This window comes from Cryptotermes secundus, unplaced genomic scaffold (genome assembly GCF_002891405.2).
Source record: "Cryptotermes secundus unplaced genomic scaffold, Csec_1.0 scaffold271, whole genome shotgun sequence".
Classification (NCBI taxonomy): domain Eukaryota; kingdom Metazoa; phylum Arthropoda; class Insecta; order Blattodea; family Kalotermitidae; genus Cryptotermes; species Cryptotermes secundus.
In genome coordinates this window covers 538346-556602 of record NW_019731219.1, presented here as the reverse complement: position 1 = coordinate 556602, position 18257 = coordinate 538346, and the positions used below count along the sequence as shown (strand labels likewise).

The window sequence follows — 18257 nt, the reverse complement described above, 5'->3', positions numbered from 1 at the left end:
TCTGGTGGAAGTGCTGGCCATGGCTCTTTAACCCTTCAGTGCCAGGTGAGGTACATCACACGTCGGCATTTAAATGCCACATCTCACTGGGCGACGTCGTGCGTCTTGTGCTGCTTTTCAGGTAAAGTAATACTTCTGCTATGAAATGAAAGAGGAAATTTCTGTCTATCATTTCGTATATTCGTTATCCCACTTTGAACTTCACGGGGTATTTTTTTTTACATTAGAAGTCTCTGAAGAAGTTTTGTAGCTCGCCATCTAGGGTGCAGTATTGCTGTACAAATCTATCTCCATCTCTTGGAGAGTTAGGAATTAAATATGCTAGGTTTATAGTCTGTGATCTCCTTGCATGTTGGTCGAAGCAAAGTCTGTGATCTCGCTGTGTGTTGGTAAAAAAAATCGATTTCCATTCAGCCAGTGAAGAGTGCTGCCTCTTGAATGGAATGAGAAACAACACGTAAATACCTAACAAGAATGAAACGTAACGCTGACCTCTGATATGACTGCAGTTGGAAATGATAAACAAATGCCTTGTTTGCATTCCTTGAGGTTCCATTTGTTCCACATAGCTAATGCAGTTTGCATGTAGCAGCCATGGCTGGAACAAGCAAGAGACGTTCGGGTGTGTTGAGTGACGAGGACATACAGTGTTTGGTTGAAAGTGATTCCGAACAAAGTCTATCAGATTCGGATTTTGACTCTGAAAGCGAGTTAGATGACTGTGCCTTTTTTTATGCTGTTGGAAATGGGGGCAGCGATGAAGATGACAGTGCAAATCAAGAATTCGTTTGGGAGGATATGCAGAACTATAGGGGTCAGAGAGAACATTTCACGGGCAGTGTTGGAGCTCAAGGCCCTGCAAAAGATGTAACAGAAATTGTGGACATTTTCGAGTTGTTTTTTGACAAGGAACTTATTGAGACCATAGTCACAGAAACAAATAGATATGCGGAGCAGTTTCTACAGGGGCGTGAACGATCAGTGAGGTCGCATTCTAAGGCATGGAAACCCGTGACAGAGGGAGAGATTTGTGTTGTCTTGGGTTTGTTCATGCTCATAGCATTGTACAGAAACTAACTCTTCGGTCTTATTTTACAACAAAAAGAGTAATTTCAACACCAGGATTTAGAGACATTATAACACGAGACAGACTGGAGCTAATATGTGAATATTTGCATTTCGCCAACAATGAAAACATCAGCACTTTTGAAGGACCCAAAAAACTTTTCAAAATCTACCCAGTAATTTTCCATCTCAATAAGAAATTTCAGGAACTCTGTCTCCCAAACCAGGACATTTCAGTTGACGAATCTATGACACTTTGGAAAGGCCGTCTGTCTTTCAAACAGTACCTCACTCTGAAGGCAGCCAAATTTTGAATTAAAAGTTACAAGTTGTGCGACTCCACCACGGGGTATTTATGGTCATTCATCATATATACAGGCAAGGATACAGTACTTGACTCCCCCTTGATCACAGCGGACACCAACAAAACTTCAGCCATTGTCCTGAAACTGGTAGAACCTCTCCTGAATCAAGGTCAGACTCTGTGGATGGATAATTTTTACAGTTCCCCAACTCTGGCCAGGCTATTGAAGATAATGCACAGGACTGACTGTGTTGGCACTCTGAAATTGAATCGTAAGAATGTGCCTCCAGAAGTGAAAAACACTAAACTAAAAAAAGGTGAAATCATGGCACAACATTCTGGACCGTTTCTTTCACAAAGTGGTTCGACAAAAAAATAGTCACCATGATCTCCACCTATCACAGTCATGACACCAGGACTGTTACAGTTAGAGGCAAGGTGGCGGCGAAACCAGTTTCAGTATTGGACTACAATAAGTCAATGGGAGGGGTCGATTTGAAGGACCAGCTGCTTCACTCTTATTTGATCAAGAGGAAGCAAATGAATAAGTAGTACATGAAGCTGTTTCGCAGGCTCCTAAACGCCTCAATTCTGAATTCAATGATAGTGTACAGGAGTAACACAGGCAAACGAATTCAGCAATTATCATTCAGAATTCAGTTGATTGAGGGCCTGTTCGTGAAATATGCGAGTGCTGTGGAACATAAAGTGCCGGGTTCACATCCATCAGACAACACAGTGCCCCGTCTAACAGAACGACATTTTATCAGCAAGATTCCTCCAACAGCAAAGAAATCTAGACCACAGAGAAAGTGCATTGTGTGTCAAAAGCACGGAAGGAGAAGGGACACAGTGTACTGGTGTGATGCGTGCGGCGTAGGCCTCTGCATTGAGTGTTTCCGCGACTACCACACATGGCTGAATTTTTAAGGTAATACGATACTACTGTTCATAATTTTTATACGCTTACTGGCCCCAAAATAATTTGAAAGTAGTGTGGATCAATACTCTGGATGTTGTGTGAAAATCTGAAAAACAAAACTCCAGTTTTTCCCCATTTATTACGCTTTAAGTTAAGTGCTGCATTCTCCGATTTAATTATTTAAATAGCCACCAGCATTGGAGTGCAAAAACGATTTAAATGCCCCCGGCGCTGAAGGGTTAAAAACATCACCCATCTTTAGCTGTTTCCCAGCCTCTGATTTCTCATGTAACAGTATATTGTAGCATGTAGACCTACTGCTAAGTAATGACTCTGTAAATAATGACCGCCAAATATGTCAAATGAATTACACCTGGGATTCCCAGTTTACAGACTATAGAAATGATCCAGCCCTTAGGGCCTCTGAGGCCACCAAGACTTCTTCCAGTAGGTAAAATTAAAATTAAATTTGCAGACAGAGGTTAGAGAATAAATGGGATTTTAAAGGACTCTGACAGAGATACTGCTAATATACAAGGGGAAGTCAATAATTATCCTCAATGCAGTTGTATTTGTGTTTCTGTTGGCAGCACTATCACTTTGCGCAACATCGCCATGCATGGTTTCCTTGTCATTAATTCTGCGCAGGTTTGATGTTGCTAATTCAGTTCCATTGTCGTGGCCTTGCCATTAATCGTGGCTGCTCCGCTTTCTGTTTGCACCAAAGAAGAGCAACGTTCAGTGATCCGGTTTTTGTGGTCAGAAGGTGTATCAGGGACCGCAATCCATCAAAGACTTTCAGCACAATACAGGAACAGTGTTTTGCCTCAACGGAGTGTCTATGAATGGATTGAAAAATTCATAAATGGTCGCACAAGTGTCACACATGAGGAAGGAGCCGGACGACCATCCACGGCCACAAGTGAGGACAACATTGAGCGTGCACGTGACATGGTTCTGTTAGACAGACGAGTGACTACTGATGAAGTGGCAAATCGTCTGCAAATTTAGTCATGGCTCTGCCTACGAAATCATCCACAACAGACTCGGGTTTCATAAAGTCTGTGCAAGATGGGTCCCAAAACACCTCACAGTGTTGCATAAACAAATACGCTTGGACATCTGCCAACAATATTTGGATCGCTATGGTAACGAACGTGACATCTTCTTAGACAGAATCATCACTGGTGATGAAACATGGATCCATCATTGCGAGCCGGAAAGTAAACGGCAGAGTATGGAATGGAAACATCCACAATTGCCCAGCAAGAAAAAGTTCAAAAGCCAACCATCCGCAGGAAAACTGATGCTTACAGTTATCTGGGACTCACAAGGCCCAGTACTGGAACATTATCAGGAGAGGGGCATGACAATAAACAGTACTCATTACAGTGAGATGCTTACTGACAGGCTAAAGCCTGCAATTCAAAGCAAACGCCGAGGACTACTGTGGAAAGGTGTTGTGTTGTTGCACAACAACGCCCATCCACATACTGCTGCCCACACTGCTGAAACCCACCGGAAACTCAAGTTTGATGTAATGGCTCATCCTCTGTATAGTCCTGATCTCGCCCCTTCGGACTACCAGTTGTTTGGTCCATTCAAAGAGGCATTAAGGGGCCGTCGATTCACCTCGGACCAAGAAGTGAAGGAAGCGGTGCATGCGTGCTCGTTGCTCAGCCAAAAACCTTTTCTGAAGGCATCAGGAAGCAACGATGGACCAAGTGTGTTGAAAAGCAAGGAGACTATGTTGAAAAATGATGTTAATATAAGTTTTCTATTTGTATTGAAATAAAATTTATAGCTACATTGCGAATAATTATTAACTTACCTACGTACAAATATATTCACCATTATTCTATGAAAGGAATAAGTACCACAAGCATCATGCAATTAGAAAAGTTTCTATTTTAAGGAAAAGTCCAAGCTCCTCTCCTATCTAAAAAGTTCAATAAGTGAACTACAGATGTTTCATCCTGTACACACACTTCGGAGGGCCAAATTCCTATCTCATCCATCAGACATTCTTTTAGGGCAAAAAAAAAAAAAAAACTTCATGTTTATGGCATAACAGCAAATTTCCATCTACTGGTTGAGGAGGATGTAATGTTGTGAGACACAAATACATAAACTATGCACTGTCATTAGTAAGTGAGAGCTGAGTGAGAGACAAAAACTGTACTAAGACTAGAGATGACTTTGAGTGCTCAGAAATTATGTCCCTCTATAAAGTTTCTTTACGAGAAACAAAGTCTTAGGCTCTGCTATATTTATTGGTGTTCCTGCTTCACTGAAGTTTTGAGACTGTTTAACAACAGGATTTGGCAGATTTTTGTATTGTAAATGCTACTTCTAAATTGTCTTGAACTCTGTGATCCATTTATTTAATTTAATGTACATTTTCTTACTGTGTAATAAGAACATAACATAGAGGCTTACTATGTTAAGTGAGGGGGCATGTGGTAGCATAGTTGGTTGAGGCACTATGCTACAATCCAGAAGGTCATGGGTTCAAGTCCTGATGAGGTCACTGGACTTTTTCAATTGACCTAATCCTTCCAGCCGCACTATGGCCCTGGGGTCAACTCAGCCTCTAACAGAAATGAGTACCAGGAATATTCTTGGAAGTAAAGGGCGGCCGGTGGTTAGGGCCAACAGCTTTGCAGCCATCTGAGCCGACTGTCTAGAAAATGTGGGAACCTGAACATCTCACAACCCTATGGGCCTCCACGGCCTGTTACAGGGATACCTTTCAGCTTATCAAGAAATTTCAAGCATGTTATGTAACCCAAAAGTTCATTATCATGTTTACAAGAGCCTGCCCGGGTCCCTGTCCTAAGTTATACAAATTCATATCAATGGAAATGTAAACAGGTATAAATGCAGGGTCTTGGGCAGTGAAAATCCACATGTTACCTGTGAGCTGGAGAGAGGCAACCCCAAAATGAACATGTGGGCTGACTTAATGCACGACAAGTTGATTTGACCATTTATCTTTTCAGAAAAGACTGTGTCCCAACATTTGCACCTGGACATGCTGGAGCTGTATGCGTTGCCACAATTACCAGCTCAAACTATCCTGCAACAAGATGGGGCGCCGTCACATTTCTGCCACTATGTTACGAATCACCTGAACAGAAAGATGGCTGGGAGATGGAATGGCAGAGGTAGACCAACTGCTTGGCCTCCTAGGTCGCCAGATTTAACCCCAATTGATTTTTTCTTGTGGGGTTATGTGAAGAACATTGTATACCACGTTAAGATCAATGACCTTCAACACCTGAAAGCATGCATAAGGGATGCTGTGGCTATGGTAACACCAAACACTCTTCAAGCAACGTGGAATGAGGTCAAATGTTGTCTGGATATTTGTCATGTCACCAAGACAGCCCACAGTGAAATTTACTGACAAAGTTATATACTCAGAAAAAAACTCTAATAGTTTCCCTTTGTAATGGTGTAATCCATAAATGTGTATGATAAATGCTTTCTGAGATAGAATTATTTTACTTTGGATATCTTTCATCTGGACACCCTGTACTTCCATTCTATCTCTGAAGTCTCTATGTGAATATTAATATCATCTAATACATCATAAAATTTTATGTGAAAATTAACAAACAGAAACATATTTGTTTAAAAAGATTCTGTACTAATATAAACTGGTACAAAGCATATGAAAATGCGTATTTAATTAATAAGATGAAAAAGACTTACACTGCAATGAGCCCACTGTTCTTATAAATTTTGAACTGCTACTTTAAACATGCATTCAGGTTGGTGTTTGTGAGACAGGAGCAACATCTGACATGATATTCACTGTCAAGAATGTAGGCTCAAATATTTAAGAACCAAATAAGCCTGTTAAACAGAAGGCCACTTTTCTGAGATCTTAACAATTCATCGCTCACCAGGTTCCAGGAACTACTTCAGAAATGTTTATAAATTATAATCGGCCAAACTACTGCTATTCTCCCATGCATTTGTGGTGAACTCAAAATTGGATCATGGTCCACCAGGAGACAATGGTTGACATCTTGACCACAAGAGATTAAAAAAATAATTCTAAAGAAGGGTGAATTTCCTGGTTTCATTTATGTGTCAAGCTGTAAGACAATACATTAGGTACACTGGGTCACTGGTTCTGAACATTTTCCAGTTCTCATCTAACACCCTTCCCCCTTCCAAAAACCGATGTTAAAATCAGTTGGGTGATAAGTTTCTTATTTAGGTGAGACATATCAAAACAGCTGAGAAGCTTTACATATAGAACTGATGACATGCAGCAAACTATTGGTTATCCGGTGCCCAAGCATCCAGTACTATTCTGCAACTGGCAAAAAATAAATAAACAAATAAATAAAAAAAAATATACATTTACTTAAAAAACAAAACTGCAATGTGTTTACGTCCACTTGCCATGTAGTAGTTCTCCCAGCTGCCACTAGCAAATGCTGCCCACTGTCCTCCCTTAAATAACGGCCATTAGAGTACAAGAAATTTGAATTTGTAATCACATTACAGTGCAATTAAAATCTTTCTCCCACCTATCTGCTACATCATCAAAGAAGACTCATACGCAAGATCTAAGGTGAAAATATGTTGTTTTGACTTATAGAGTTCTCATGCAACTGGCAGATTTGTGTAACTCGCATATATCTCCAATACATGTTGAAAAAAAGGGAGCTTAGTGTACCTGGGAAGTATTCCCAGTTTCTCTTAACTTCTGGGCAGGTGAAAAGGAAAAATGTATGCTGCTCTGCTAAATGAGAGTAAGACTTACTGATATACTGCATGATTGCTATAGACTACAATTATGCTCAAACCCAGGAGAAATAAGTATCAACTGCCAAAATCTGGGTTCAGGAAGAACTCTGCATTAAAAATACATCTAAACATTTCAGTGAAAAAAGAATTCCTAAAGCTGAATGGCAGCTCTTAAATTCAGAACAGATAAGGATGATCTATATCACGTTGTAATACAGACGAGTTGGTTTCTGTGTTATATTTATTCTGTAGATCTTGAAACTTCTGTTAGACTGTAAATTTTGTATGACACCATGGGCAACAGATTTCCAAAGACTAGTATGTGTACAGCAATGATGGAAGACAAAATCACATACATTACTGCCTCCATAGAATACAAAACAATTACCTCCCCACAACCCTGATGGATGTCTTATGACCTCAGTCACTAAGATTAAGTAACCAGACATGCCTTGTTTGCCGTCATCTAGAGCAGCAAATTTTCATTTTCTTTTCTTTTTTTTAAAGTTTTCATATCCATAACTGGAAAAAGATATTCTGGTTACCTCACAGTAATGTAATTTTATAAATGCAATGGTTTTAAGCCTCACTTTTAATCTGGTCTTAAAATCGCTAGAGAAATATGACAAAAACACACATAAATGTGAGAAAGCAAGAAAGAATTAAATCTTCTAATTAATATCTGGTAAGGCAAAGGCAAATTTGTCCTTGTGCTTCGCTAAGCACACCATTAAGATGATGTCAGGGTGGAGGTATAAACCCCACACAATCTTCACCTTGGCATTAGATGGTAGTAAGTGATCAGCTTTACCAATTCACATCCTGTTAACATGGCTCTGGTATCCACTAGACAGGAGATTGGGTGGGTCATAAAACTGGTCTGGGCAATTAAGAGAAAATTTTCTGTGCCTGCCAGGAATCAGATCCAAATTCTGTCATTCAGCTCATAACCTAGTCACTACTGATAGCTCTTTAAACAATATTTACATTAAAATAAAAATGCTGAAAATACTGTGCTGTATATTTGTGAACAGAGTTCATTTTATAATGAATTCTATTATACTGGAGTTTTTATTGTACTTAACTACCGCTCATTGTCAATACAACAACTATATCTGACATGCAGGAAACTACATTATCTACCTTCATTGCAACAAGTTATGGCAATATAACTATTACTTCTAATGTGGAGGAAATGACATTACTAAGAATGATGTTAGGTTACTTTCAAGCGAAGATTTTTCTTTTGGATTTCAAATCCTGTTTTAGGCATTGACAATTACGAACACTCAGTGCAGCTGAGTCAACTATATATCAACCTATCAATCACCCAAAATGCTTATTAGCAATCTTGCAGCTAAAGTTAATATTGCTGGGACAAGTCTGAGCACTATAATCAAATAGAAAATTCAGCTTCTACAGATATCATAAACATACACAAATATATCAATGTGCTCTTAAGAGTCTGCACAATAAACACTGTACCCTCTCTCTCAAGCTCTCCTCACAGTGTCTGGTGGAAATTACCCCTTCAAAATACAGAAATAAATATATTGCACATTACCTGTAGTAGCTTTGTCCGAGGTTGCAATTCCTTGATTCGACACCAATCCAGAGGGGCCAGGCTGGTCCAATGGTGATGTAGGAAGAGCATCTTCCCGATTATTGCTGTCAGAATCATCCTACAATGTCAGGAAGAATTCTTATAATACACACTGACTTACAGAATTGTTTACTTTTTTTTTTAAATGTAAGTGCACATTACCAGCAAAGTGAGATCAGTGAGTAAAGTGACAGGCTACAAACTAATCATCCAAAGTCTGATTCCTGGCAGAGACATTAGGATGTTCAGCTCCCATCACCCCGCTGAGATTTGCACTGGGGCCCAACTAATGGGCACCAGTGACTTTCTCCACATAAAGCATTACTAGCTTGTGCTGAGATTAAGTACAGAGTTTTACATTCATCCCCTCACATGTCTTCATAACATGGTATTCACTAAGGGGATAATTCCATTTTGTATTAAATAAAAAAAATAAATTTTCCAGGCAGTATGTTTGAACTATTAGTCAAGAAGGTTGGCAGAGCAGTAATGCATCTGATGTGCATTTTGGAGGCATCAAGTTTGAATCTCAGCTAAAAGATGCTCTATCGTTAGTCTTCTTCTTTCTTCCCACCCCCCTTCTTTTTGTAGTTTACTCAACTCCCACAATATGCATTTCTTCAAAGGCACAACACCGCCCTTACAAATCTCCTCATATCCTCAATTAATATTCACCTTCCTATTTTATTCAGCACTATAGAAGTTTCCAGCCTGAACACTGCAAATATTAATTACATAATTGGCCATTGCATCTCAAACCCCAAGATATTTTAACTATGAATGCAGAGTTCACTCCCAGCCCAGCTCTTGGGAAGAATCTCTTCCCCTCTTTTAATCTACCCTACAATATCTCTCTCACCTGCGTGTTGGTGATGTGTTGTCTGCACTTGTGGTCAGTGAACTAACCATGACTGATAGAGAAGACATGTCAAATGAAGCTCTTTACAGTGGGAAAAGAAAAACTGTTCTTAAAACAACAAAACAAGGTTTCATGCTTTCAAAGAAAAGAAATAGTTGCAAAAGTGAAGGTGAATACTTAAAACCAGTTAGACACTAGTGTTTTATACTGAACACCTATGCATCTAGAAAGATCAGATTCTGTAATTAAAATAAGCAAAAAACGTGTACAAGCACAAGTGAAGCTGATGACACCAAGAACACGAGTGATAACCAAAAACCACTGTAAATGAGATGGACAGGTGTACAAACAGTCAATAAATATACCAGTTTTATGCTTCAAAGCACACATGGTCAACCATAAAAGTGGTGCACTATTTGTTGTAAGAGAAGCAATCAAATTAAAAGGCAAAAAGAAATGCCATCAAAAGCAGTTCACCAAACTTGACTTTCTTTTAAGAAATGTAAGAATTTTAGACATATAACCATGGAATTGAATGATGTGTCCATCATTAAATATTGTTCTCATACACATCCATTAATATACTTGACAAAACATGGTTACATCCCCACTACACAGTATAAAAGCCCTGCAAAGTGACAATGTTAAGAAGATTTACAAAAAGTAATAGACAAAGACAACAAATTAGACATATTAGAACTAACAGCAGATTTCAATGCAACAATAGCTAACAACAAAGCCAAAGGAAATGCTAATACATTTTGAGAAATGATCTATAATAATGCAAGATTACAGAGTTTGTTTATCCAATACTAGGATACTAATGAACACATTTACAATCAAAGGACATTTGATTTTGTATTTATATGTCTGGATATGGAGAGGCCCAGGGACTGAATCATACCATTATTTATTTGAAGCACCTTTTATAATTCTCCCATAATGTTGCAAAAAGAAATACTGTTTGTCAGACCCTGGACGGTGTTATGGCTGCTGTCAGTTGCCTCCAGCTTGAGGGCCTAATAGAGGCCCTTGCTGAGTGTCTTCTTGCCCCAAAGGAGTATCTGTCATCTTATGTGTCACTTTCTTAGCACATCTGCAAATGAATGGGCTCTAATCTGTTCCTAGCCAATCTTTATCATGACTTCTATCCTGGAATTAATTTCCTCTTGGCCAGCCCTTGTGGCCTTAATATCAGCCATTCCCACTTGTTTAGTCACTTGCATTATCAACAAGGAGGCCAGCAGATTTTCCATATCTGCTGTTGTTAGTTATCATGTCAGTTTCAATAAAATCCATCAAACCAATCCAATTTCTGACACCAGCTGCCATGTGTTACTGACAGGACATGGGGTCTGGGCTGACAACTGCATTTACTGAACACTTAAACCTCACAACCTGTGTTTACTGAACACTTAACACACCTCACAACTACAAATAACTATAACACTCTCACTAGATGAACACTTTACAAATCACTATAGCACATGCTAAATTTCAGTCTACTACAATCTTCACTAAATGTTACTATGTAGCGACTTCCAACAGCGGAGATTCCTCAGCTTTCATGCTCATCTCGTTGCCAACTGTCAACCATCCTACAACTCACGCTGTCAACTCACCAGCTTCAGTCGGGCAAATTGCTACTGGCCTCTACCAGCAAAGTCAATCTTGGTTATTTTATTCTTTCCAAAACGTTTGTTTTTTGATATGGGGCCTCGGCCTCATCTTAGACAAGAGGGGGGGGGTTTGAGGAAAACTGGTCACCCACCCTCTACTGGAGGTGACTTGAGAGGGCACACACTCACTCACTCACTTACACACTGGTTCTCACTATATATAAGCCTTGGCGTGGCTGGAACAGAGAACACTGCTTCCAATAATTCCTCCTCTGTTGAGTGACATATTAAGCGGCTGTTGCCTAGCAATGGCCCAGGTATTGTTAAAGTTAGAGCATGTTTTGCTTGCTGTGGAAATGTGTTTACCAGCTGTTGCCTATCAGTGGGCCACTGGGCCCATTATTCCTGCTTTCAGCTATCATGTCACAACATTTTATGAAATTTTATACTGGAAAACTTTACTAAAATCTGTCAATATATTCAACTGTATGATGAACAGTGCCAAAAAACAACACATTACACAAAGACCTACAAGTGTTTCTGCATACACTGTGTGCTCACTGAATACTGATCAAGCAAAAAATGTTTCAAGCAAAATATGTAGAAAATAATGAAACACATTTTATAAGAGAAGTAATGATCAACTGGCATAAATGAAGAGTGTTGGATTCTGGAATGTAATACCATGTAGGTTGGCAGATATTTACTGTTTCAGAGGAACTTGTTGCCTCCATCTTCACAGTAGAAGTGCAAGCTGCACAGGAAAAACAGTTAGTGATATAGGGAAGGGAGGACAAGGACCGAGGCTAAGAGTGACTTAACAAGAGTGGTGTGCAATAAATCCTGTGGTCCTGTAAAGGACTGCAAGTATAGATAGGAAGAGGAGTAAATGAAGTCCTTAAGCAAAATACTTACCTGATGTTCAAGGCTGTAGTCTTCATCTGCACCATCTGCCTCTATTTCTCCTTCAAGGTAAGAATGATATAAATCCAGTTCCTGTTTTACAGCCTTCTGGAACAATACAAAGGGCAAATAATTAAAATTAAATTTACATACAAATATTTAAAAAAACAGACTTGCTTAAGTACATAAGAGTAGCACAGTGGTTCTCAAACTTTTCTACCTGCAGATCACATCTACTGGGCAAAGGATTCCACGAGCCACCTAATTCACCCAATCCCACCTGTTGCCACAAAAAATCATCAGAATTAAGCATTCAGCATGGAAGTTTAAATACTGCAGTTTTGAACAACCTGCAATAATATTTCTCAAATGCCCATTTAATTTTTGTCCCAAAACACTTGATTCTCATTATATCAGGTGCAGTAACAAAATTTTTGCTCAAATCCTCTAAAGAGATGGATTTATAAGCTCATCTTATAACATGAAGATGCTGTATATGTGAAATGGAAGCAAATAGATTAGAATCTGAGGTTTGTACACTAGCTTTTAAAACACCCACCTAAACAAAACCCTGCTTCACATTCACTACACCAATAAATAGATTCTCTCCTCTTCCTATTTTCCATGCACACCACTCATTTTCTTTTAGGTTTTGCCTTCTTGCCAGTGGAAGGAATGTGAGACAGTTCAACAGATGGATGACCACGTACAGTACGAGGAATGCCACAACTGTGTGCTAGTGAAAACCTAAATTTTAGTGAATCTATGTTTTTATTATTTTGGAGTGACCAATGCATGATCATTGCATTATGTATTGCTCCACTGAGTAGTCTCTCGAATACTTTCAAATGTCACCTGGTACATTTCTTGCTTCTTGGTACTTGCTCAGCCAAGTACAGATGTAACATATGATCCTTCAGCTCCAACCCTAAAATGTCACTGTAATCACAAACATCCACAAGTTTTGTTTCTTCTTGGTTTGCTTTCATTATAACCATATGAATTCTTCTTTGTGGTACATAGATATCACACTGACTCGCTGCTTGTCTTGCCACACAAGAACGGCTGCATCTCCAGATTGTTGAACATGGTGTCTTTCTTTCTTCAATTTCTTACTCTTCAGTATAGGATGAACATTTTTCCTGTTAGCACATAACGTTCCAATATAGTCCTTTTTTTCTGACTTCATGAACCAATGCTGAATTATAAAAATTGTCCATCTGCACAGTCTGTCCATGGCCAAGATGATGTCCTGCCAGTTTTACTAAACTGCTGCAGTTTTGTTTCTTTCTGCAGTCACAAACTGATTCATCAGTTCCATGCTTTTCCAGTGCAAAGAAGAAAACACCAAACACAGTAGGAGCTAGACTCACAGAGTTCATTCGATTTAATGCCACATTTGGCAACCCTGACGTGTATGTACTGCCAGAAAGACAAATGACCTTTACACAGAGCCAAAGGTTCATCTATCAGAGCATCACCGAGGGTGATGAGCCTTATGATCTAAGTGTAGGCTTTCATATAATGCCCATCAACATAGAGAGAGCCAAAACCCCATACAATTCATCCACTGTAATGACTTCCCACTTTCTAACCCTAGAGGGAGATGTGAAAGGGTCGACATTTTTCAAAATTCCTTGCTCAGAAAATCTGTACAGCAGTCATGGCAGCCTAGCCACATCTCTATCTTCTTATATAAAACTTTTACTTAGTCACTGACACTAAAGATAGCGACAACTCTGACCTGCATTGCCAGGTGAAGTCTGTTCAGGATGCTGAAAATGTCAGCCAAGTATGCCAACTGGCATTCCATGAGAAATCAAGAATGGCACCAAGAAGTCAAAGACTTGACAGTCACTATCCAGCAGGTAAATTTTATCCTCCATGTGTAGTTCAAAGAAGCAGGTGGGTACTTCAGTAGAGAAAAGATGCTTCATGTGTTCACTCTCACTTTCTACACACAATGCTTTAAAAATGGACACATTTAGAGAGATTCTTGTGATGGAACATACTTTTCATTGCCTTGCTCCATAGTCTTCTAAAACCAATGGGCTTCGAAACAGTGACCTGTTCAAGATAAATGTTACAGCACACTGCCATAATGTAATTGGCTACATGCAGATGGGCTCTTCATCCTGCCTGTCACTGCCAAAGTGCAGTCAACACTAACACTGACACTGTCTCTCAGTCCATTTCATTAATAATAACAAAACTGTTCAATATCCAAAAAATGTATTCTCCCATGTTGGTAGACAGAAGTAGGCAGAACAAAAATCTGTCATGTACAAGGTGGTTCAAATATGACCAGGCCTGATTTAAAAAAAAAAACATAATTGCCAAACACTACTTGCACATGTTAGTCTTCAACGTACTCCCCTCTGGAGTCAACACATTTTTTCCAATGTTCTGGAAGCTTCCTGATACCCTTTTCAAAAAAAGCTTGTGGTTGGAGGCATATCCACTCCTGAACAGTCTGGACGACGGCGTCATTGTCCACAAACCGCATGCCTTGAAAGTCTGATTTGAGCCTTCTGAACAGGTAGAAATCACTTGGGGGCAAATCGGGACTGTACAGCAGATGTGTCAGAAGGTTCCATTTCAGTTTCTGGAGGGTTTCCCTTGTTGTTTTGGCCATATGGGGGCGTGCATTGTCTTGAAGTAAGGCTACCCGCTTTCCACGTGTCTTCTGCTTGGATCGGATCTTTTCCTTCATGTCTGTTGCCAGGAGGTCTGAGTAATAAGCTGCACTGACTGTTCTGGCATCTGTCAGAAAGTCTACATGGATAACCCCCTGCCAGTCCCAGAAGAACGTCGCCATCAATTTTCCTGCCCAACGGCCCTCCACGCTTTCTTGGGTTTGGGAGAAGTGGTATGCCGCCACTCATGTGATGACTGCTGGGACTCAGGAATGAAGTAGTGCACCCACATTTCATCGGTGGTCACTATGGACTTCAAAAATGCATCACCTTCGTCTTCAAACTTCTGTAGAAGACGACTGGCAGCTTGCATGCGCATCAGTTTGTTCACGTCCGTCAAAGTGCGTGGTACCCACCGTGCATTCACCTTGCGATAGTGCAGGTGGTATTTCACGATGTCTTCTACACTACCAACACTTATGGAAAGCATTGCTCCAAGTTCCTTGATAGTGATGCGCCTATTCTCACAAATAAGTGCGTCTGCACGATCAATGTTTGGCTCGGTGATGGATGTTCGCGGCCGACGATCATGCGGTTCATTCTCCATGCGCTCTCTGCCCTCTCTGAAGCACTTACACCACTCAAACACACGGGACTGTGAGAGACACTCTTCCCCATACTGTTGTTGGAGTCTGTGGTGAATTTCAGCGGATGGGACATTTTCTCTGAGGAATCTGATCACAATGCGTTGTTCCACGCTCAACGGTACCTTCTGTTCACTCATCACTCTAGCAACTCCCAGACAGGACTGAACAGGTTCTAACCCTAACAGGAGGGAGGGTGGAGGTTGTGGCTTCACTCTCTCAAGGTCGCACAGCTGCTGCGCAGTGCAGCTTGTTTACACACAAATCAGTCCCGGTCATATTTGAACCACCTTGTATTTCACCTTAAATAATCATATCAGACACAAGCTAGCAAGTTAGCATTACCCGCTGTATTGATGGATTTGACAAACTGAAGCAAGAAGTTATGGCTCTGATGAAAGCATGACAACAGATAGTATTCCACATTTTCTGCCATGGACATTATCTGACACAGAACATCATGTGAAAGCGGCATCTTACTAATAGCATTATTTGCCTTTTTCCCAAGGATAACTTTTGTCACTATGTCTTGAGGCTGCCTACATAAAATTCTTTCCCAGTCTTTGCTATCAGCAGCAGTACCATCTATCAAGCTTCTGTTGTGCTAGCATTTTCCCCACCAATGGCAATAAAATACACAATATTCTTATTTTGGATTGATTGTTTGTTCTCAGGACTGCCTCTGTGGTCTAGTGGTCAGAGTTCCTGGTTACAGATCCAGAGGTCCCGGGTTCGATTCCCGGCGCTACCAGATTCTCTGAGAAGTAGTGGTTCTGAAATGGGGTCCACTCAGCCTTGTTAGGTTAACCGAGGAGAAATTTCAAGAAAATAGAGGCTCCAGTCTAGAAAACCGAAATTAACGGCCGTGGGGATCCATTGTGCTGACCACGTGACACCCTCTATCCACAAAAGTTGGCACTAACTTCGCCAACAAGCGGCGGTCGCTCGGTCAGTATGGTCCGCTTCAGGATTACAGGTCATGGAATTTTTTTTGTTCTAAAAAAAACAGTACAATTTCATATATATTCCATGTGTTTGGATTCAAGCTTGGAAGTTTTCACTGATCTACCTGCCAGAGTTTCATAACACAATAAACAATGAGGGACGGGATCTTTTATATCGATCAGAAAAATTTCCCTTTCAAGTCTTCACTGTTTAACTTTCTTCTTTGCTCTTCTCACAGACCTCATTGCTTTGGTTTCAGTCACTGTTTCTTCTGATAATTTCACTGTCATGTTATTGATATCAGCATCATTGGGCTGCTGTTGTGGTAAATAAATCACTTCCCTTGCACTGTCATCATTAGTTTGGGCTTGCTTGTATTCACACTATTTACACACCTGTTTAAATTTGAGCTTCAGAGCACCAGATTTAAGCCAACAATCCATGTCAACCCTTCCTCTGCTGAGTGACCTACTTACTACAAGTGCCAGTGCCACAAGCATGTGCCAGCATGGTGAATGAATGGTGAGGACATACCAGAGAACAGGCTGGACTCCTCACCAGTGGATGTCACGCAAACTGGCCTACAAAACACAGTTCTTCTGAAAATTAACGAGACAACTTCCATTATGTTCATTACAATGTTGTCACATTACTTTTCAGATTGACTGTGTATGCTGTCCAAGTGATATCTGCAGTGGATAAGAAGCCGATGGGTTCATGAAACAGTTCCTGTACTCGACAATGGTCTACAAAAGACTGACTTGTTCTCTAACCCTTACCTTGAAAAAAAAAGTTGTGGTTCACAGAAAATTCCACCCGAAACAAATCTTCAATCAACAGTCCTTCCCTACTCAATGGTAGAATTTCTTTTGGCTATCTGACCATATTTAAACTAAGTGTACCAAATGCTGACACCATCAAATGGTGCAAATATCTAATATTACCCTCTACAATAAAGAATATTTCTTTTCCAGCATGAATCTTTCACTAGGAAATTTTATTTTGTCGGATTTGAGGTTCTCAGTGATGACTACCTTCTGGAATGTAACACCATGCAGTCAGCAGAATTTCATCAATGTTTCGGGGGGATATACCACCTGCATCTTCAGAGTCAAGAGTGAGCCAAGTAGCTAATGCTACAAAAAAAAATTATATGGGTCTCATTCTGTCCATGAACTGTGATGAACCCACTGTAAAATTTACTCAGAAAATCAAAAGGTGACTGCATTTGATTTCCCAGAGTTGAATCAAATGTCACATGTGACACCAAAGGAAATACAGTAAAACTTGTCTTAAACGGAATCTCAAGGGACCAGAAAAAATTTCCGCTGAAGCCAGGTTTCCTTTTAATCAAGGTATACTATAATAACTAAACCAGGACATAAACGTATTTGAGACAAAACAAAACAACATGCTCATTAATTTATTCACACTATAATCATTGAACCCATGCAAACATTACACTGAACAGGAAAAAATTGCAGTACTCACTTTTTATAATTTTACCAAAATTCCAGCAGAGTTTTTTGCACGAAGTTTACTCTCTTGGCTGCCTGACTTTCCACAAACACTTTAGCTTGAGAAATTAGAGTAAGCATGTCTGAATCATTCCATTGCACAGCAAACTCCTGCAGTACCTTTAAACTGTTGGCAGCATCCTGACAAGTCTTCACTCTACACTTTTCTTCTTCTATCATAATGTCATTTTCCTCTTCTTCCTCTTCCTCCTCCTCTCTTCCTTTTCAATTTTCTCTAAAATTCTCAACTAATACATCGATATTCATTGTGTCTGGTTCTGTTTGCACATCTTTGTCTATATTGATGTAGTCCTCAGCATTGCAGTTACTTAAAGCAGCTTCATTCATGCAATGTTGTAAGTCCTTCTGGTCATTTTCATTTTCTACACTAGGAGTAACTTCTACCGTAGAAAATCCTGCTTTTTTGAAACACTTTGTCACAGTTTCTGGTAACAACTTCTTTACTGCTTGAC

General features: G+C 39.9%; 1 protein-coding gene across 15 annotated transcripts in view; it reads right to left on the bottom strand.

Moving 5' to 3' along the window:
* LOC111866429 (protein bric-a-brac 2) overlaps positions 1-18257 on the bottom strand; it is an 83775-nt gene that overhangs the window by 56961 nt on the left and 8557 nt on the right. For 13 of the 15 annotated variants that reach the window (XR_002843138.2, XR_002843137.2, XM_023855382.2 and 10 more), the window contains exons 3-4: positions 12055-12150; positions 8623-8740 (exon numbers count right to left, since the gene is read on the bottom strand). Coding sequence is in view for 13 of the 15 variants with exons in the window: in XM_023855382.2 (XP_023711150.1) it covers positions 8623-8740; positions 12055-12150 (214 nt within the window). In the remaining 2 variants the exon portion in view is untranslated. Of the gene's footprint in view, positions 1-1398; positions 1629-8622; positions 8741-12054; positions 12151-18257 lie in introns of those variants that run through there. The other 2 variants (XM_033752253.1, XM_023855381.2) reach the window with 2 other exon arrangements.